Source organism: Quercus robur, chromosome 5, assembly GCF_932294415.1.
Source record: "Quercus robur chromosome 5, dhQueRobu3.1, whole genome shotgun sequence".
Classification (NCBI taxonomy): domain Eukaryota; kingdom Viridiplantae; phylum Streptophyta; class Magnoliopsida; order Fagales; family Fagaceae; genus Quercus; species Quercus robur.
In genome coordinates this window covers 62,906,950-62,911,502 of record NC_065538.1, presented here as the reverse complement: position 1 = coordinate 62,911,502, position 4,553 = coordinate 62,906,950, and the positions used below count along the sequence as shown (strand labels likewise).

General features: G+C 44.8%; 1 protein-coding gene across 1 annotated transcript; it reads left to right on the top strand.

The window, feature by feature from the left end:
• LOC126728512 (uncharacterized) lies at nt 1-4,266 on the top strand. The gene is made up of 4 exons (XM_050434320.1): nt 1-357; nt 595-677; nt 1,875-3,317; nt 4,236-4,266. The coding sequence occupies exons 1-4, from the start codon at nt 1-3 to the stop codon at nt 4,264-4,266; spliced, it is 1,914 nt and encodes a 637-aa protein (XP_050290277.1).
• Nucleotides 4,267-4,553: the final 287 nt, after the last annotated feature.

The window sequence follows — 4,553 nt, the reverse complement described above, 5'->3', positions numbered from 1 at the left end:
ATGGTGGGGACCATACAGCCCCATGAGGATGCTTTGGTGGTAACGCTGAGAATTGGTGGGTACGATGTCAGAAGGGTGATGGTTGATCAGGGTAGCGCTGTGGATGTAATGTATCCAGACTTGTATAAGGGGCTAGGTTTGAAGCCAGAGGACTTAACAACCTACAACTTTCCTCTAGTAAGTTTTGAGGGAAGGATGGTCGCTCCCAAAGGACTGATCAGGCTGCCTGTGCAAGCAGGTACGGATGTGGTGGAGGTAGACTTTATTGTCATAGATGTTTTTTCTTCGTACACGGCTATTGTGGGCAGACCTTGGCTTCACACCCTTAAAGCGGTCTCGTCTACTCTGCATCAAAAGGTAAAGTACCCATCCGGATGCCAAGTGTTGGAAATAGTAGGGAGTCATGCGACTGCTCGGCAATGCTTAGTAGCAGCTATACAGCATCGGCCAGAAGTAGAAACCTCAGCTACGGCCGACAATGAGTTATAGCAATTAAAGTCCCCCGCGTCAGGCTTGGACGTACCAACCGATGGGGTAGAGTGTGAAGATTTGGAGAAGGTAATTGTTGCTGGTGATCCGGAAAAATTCTTCCAGGTTGGGGCTAAATTGCCTTTGCATGAGAAGGCGAGGTTGCTGGAATTCCTCCGAGCCAATGTGGACGTTTTTGCATGGAACCCGTATGAAGCCCCAGGGGTGGACCCGAATTTCATTTGTCATCGACTCAACATGAATCCCGTCGTTATGCCCAGGAGGCAACCTCCTCGATGACCATCGAAGGAACATGCCGAGGCAGTTAGAAGTGAAGTTGCCAAGCTCAAACAGGCTGGGGCTATCAAGGAAGTTTTTTATCCTCAATGGTTGGCCAATACGGTGGTAGTAAAAAAGAAAACTGGAAAATGGCGGGTGTGCGTGGACTTCACAGATCTCAATAAGGCTTGCCCTAAGGATCCATTTCCCATGCCGAAGATCGACCAGTTGGTGGATGCAACCGTGGGTCACCCTAGGATGAGTTTCTTGGATGCCTTCTAAGGGTATCACCAAATACCGTTGGCCGCCGACGATTAGGAAAAGACTGCTTTTGTAATCCTGATTGGGAACTACCATTACAAGGTGATGCCCTTCGGCTTGAAAAACGCTAGATCTACCTACCAACGCATGATGACGAAAATGTTCGAACCGCAACTGGGTAGAAGTATTGAAGTTTATATCGATGATATGGTTGTGAAAAGTAAAGTGGCGTCCAAACATGTGGAAGACCTCACGAGTATCTTCGGGATACTGAGAAAACATAAGTTACGTTTGAATGCTTCAAAGTGCTCCTTTGGTGTAGGTTCCGGGAAGTTCTTGGGGTACATGGTGACCCATAGAGGAATTGAGGTGAACCCAGACCAGATTAGGGCCATTAAAGATTTGCAAGCACCTCGGAATCCAAAGGAAATGTAGAAACTGACTGGGATGACTGCTGCATCGAATCGGTTCATCTCTAGGTCGGCTGAGAGGTGTCGTCCTTTTTTCCGCCTGTTGCATAAGTGGCAAGGATTTGAATGGACCGCGGAGTGTGTTGTAGCATTCCAGCAGTTGAAAGAATACCTGTCCAGGCCACCTATCATGTCTAGCCCTGAGGTGGATGAGGTGTTGTTTGCTTATCTGGCGGTTGCCCCTCATGTAGTTAGTTTCGTCTTGATATGAGAAGACAATGGCATCTAAAGGCCAGTTTATTATGTAAGTAAATCCCTCCATGAGGCCAAGGTGAGATATTTGTCATTAGAAAAGGCCATATTAGCGGTGGTCCATGCAACACGCAAGCTTCCGCACTACTTTCAGGCCCATACCGTGGTTATCTTGACCCAACTGCCTCTTAAGTTCATACTCAGAAGTGCTGACTACACCGAAAGAATTGCTAAGTGGGGCATGATTTTGGGTGCTTTCGATATCAAATACATGCCTCGCACCTCTGTGAAAGGTCAAGTCTTTGCCGATCTGGTGGCTGAGTTCGCCGAATGCCCAGAAGAAGTTAATGTGAATCAAGGTCACATGGATGAAAAATCGGTTGGCCTAATATCCACACAAGATGGGTCCTTTTGGAGGGTGTACGTGGATGGGGCCGCAAACCAACGGGGAGCAGGATTGGGATTGGTGTTGATATCCCCCAAGGAGGTCATCATCGAGAAGTCGTTAAGATTAGGGTTCTCGGCTACTAACAACGAATCAGAATACGAAACTTTGATAATGGGAATGAGTATGGTCCAAAAAATGGGTGGAAAGGCAGTGAAATTATTCTCAGACTCGAGATTGGTAGTCGGCCAGTTGAGAGGAGAGCTGGAGGCCCGAGACCCAAGGATGCAAGGGTATATGGACCGGGTTAGGCGTATGCAAACGAAGTTTGAGTCTTTCGACTTATTGCATATTCCTCGAGGTGAAAATACACACGCTGATTCTTTGGCAACCCTTGCCACCTACTCAGTACGAAATTTTCCTCGGGTGATCATCGTTGAAGACCTGTGTACCCCCACCTCACCAGAAAAGGAGGTTTGCCAAATCAATCAAACCAGTCTGTCGCCAAACTGGATAGATCCCATATTAAAATTTCTTGAAAGTGACATATTGCCCAAAGATAAGGTGGAAGTTGACAAAATACGAAGGAAAGCTCCTCGGTACTGGCTATCTGAAGATAAAAAGCTATATAAACGGTCCTTCTCTGGGCCATACCTGCTTTGTGTGCCTCCTGAGACTGCAGAGTCAATCTTGGAAGAATTGCATGAGGGCATTTGTGGAAGCCATACAGGAGGAAGGTCTCTATCATGTCGAGCCATCACACAACGATATTGGTGGCCAAATATGCAAAAGGAAGCGCAGGAGTACGTTAGGAAATGCGATCAGTGCCAAAGATATGGTCCAAGTATCCATCAGCCGGGAGGAGTTCTTAACCCTCTCTCTAGCCCTTGGCCTTTTGCACAATGGGGGCTGGACATTGTCGGCCCTTTTCCTAAAGCCATAGGAAACAAGAAGTACCTGCTGGTCGGTACAGACTACTTCACTAAATGGGTCGAAGCTGAGCCCTTGGCGAACATCAGAGACGTAGATGTGAAGAAGTTTATTTGGAGGAACATCGTTACGCGATTTGGAACTCCCTGCACTTTTGTCTCAGATAATGGACTCCAATTTGATAGCAATGCCTTTAGGGAATATTGTTCAGAACTGGGTATAAGAAATAGATATTCCACTCCGGCTTATCCACAAGGCAATGGGCAGGCGGAAGCTGTTAACAAAGTAATAGTCAATGGGCTTAAGAAGAGACTAGATGACGCGAAAGGAAAGTGGGTAGAAGAATTGCCACATGTTCTATGGACATATCGGACAACATCCCGACGTTCAATGGGGGAAACTCCCTTTTCCATGACCTATGGGGCCGAGGCCGTCATCCCCCTGGAAACTGGATTCCCAACGTTAAGGACCAATACATTCTCTTCGGATAGTAATGATGTGATGTTGGAGAAAAGTTTGGACCTGATTGAAGAGCGAAGGGAGAGCGCGATGGTTCAACTAGCTTACTACTAACATAAACTCAAGCAGGGTTATGATAGTAATGTGAAGATGAGGCCATTAGCCGTAGGAGATCTGGTGCTGAGGAAAGTTCTAGGGGCTACCAAGAATCCAAATTGGGGAAAACTGGGACCTAATTGGGAGGGGCCATATCGGATCACTTTTGTAGCGGGAATAGGAGCCTATTATTTGGAAGACCTGGATGAAAAAGCTGTACTTCATCCTTGGAATGCAAATAATCTCAAGAGGTATTATTATTAATAAAAATATTTCAATTCAAATATTTCTTTTAATTTACGTCAGCCATACATTCTGTGCTCCTGCGTCCTATGATGTATATTGAAATGTTAAACAGAAATTAAGTTATGTCAGGTCCTCGGATCGCAAACTTGATGGAAATTAACGTCCTATGATGTATATTGAAATGTTAAACAGAAACTAAGTTATGTTAGGTTCTCGGATCGCAAACTTGGTGGAAATTAACGTCCTATGATGTATATTGAAATGTTAAACAGAAACTAAGTTATGTCAGGTCCTCGGATCCCAAACTTGGTGGAAATTAACGTCCTATGATGTATATTGAAATGTTAAACAGAAGCTAAGTTGTGTCAGGTCCTCAGACCATGAACCTAGTGGAAATTAACACCCTACGATGTGTATTGAAGTATTGAACGGTAACTGAGTTGTGATAGATCTTCTGATCACAAACTTAATGGGAAGTAACGCCTTGTAACACTTATTGGGGAATTAGAGAGAAATCTATGGACATCAGTTGGCGTACAATCAAGGTACTGAAGGCATAATTTTATTTAGTTTATGAACTTTCGTAAAGAATTGCAATTGATTGGAAAGAATACGTGCATATCTAAAACGTCTCCCTAAGACCCTGTTGTATTAATACTTATTGCCTATTGCTAATTATCAATTGACGATGTGTGTAAGTAAAATTGCCCCATACAAGCAAAAGATAGTTGAAATGAACCTATCCAAATTACAATAACACAGTGAAC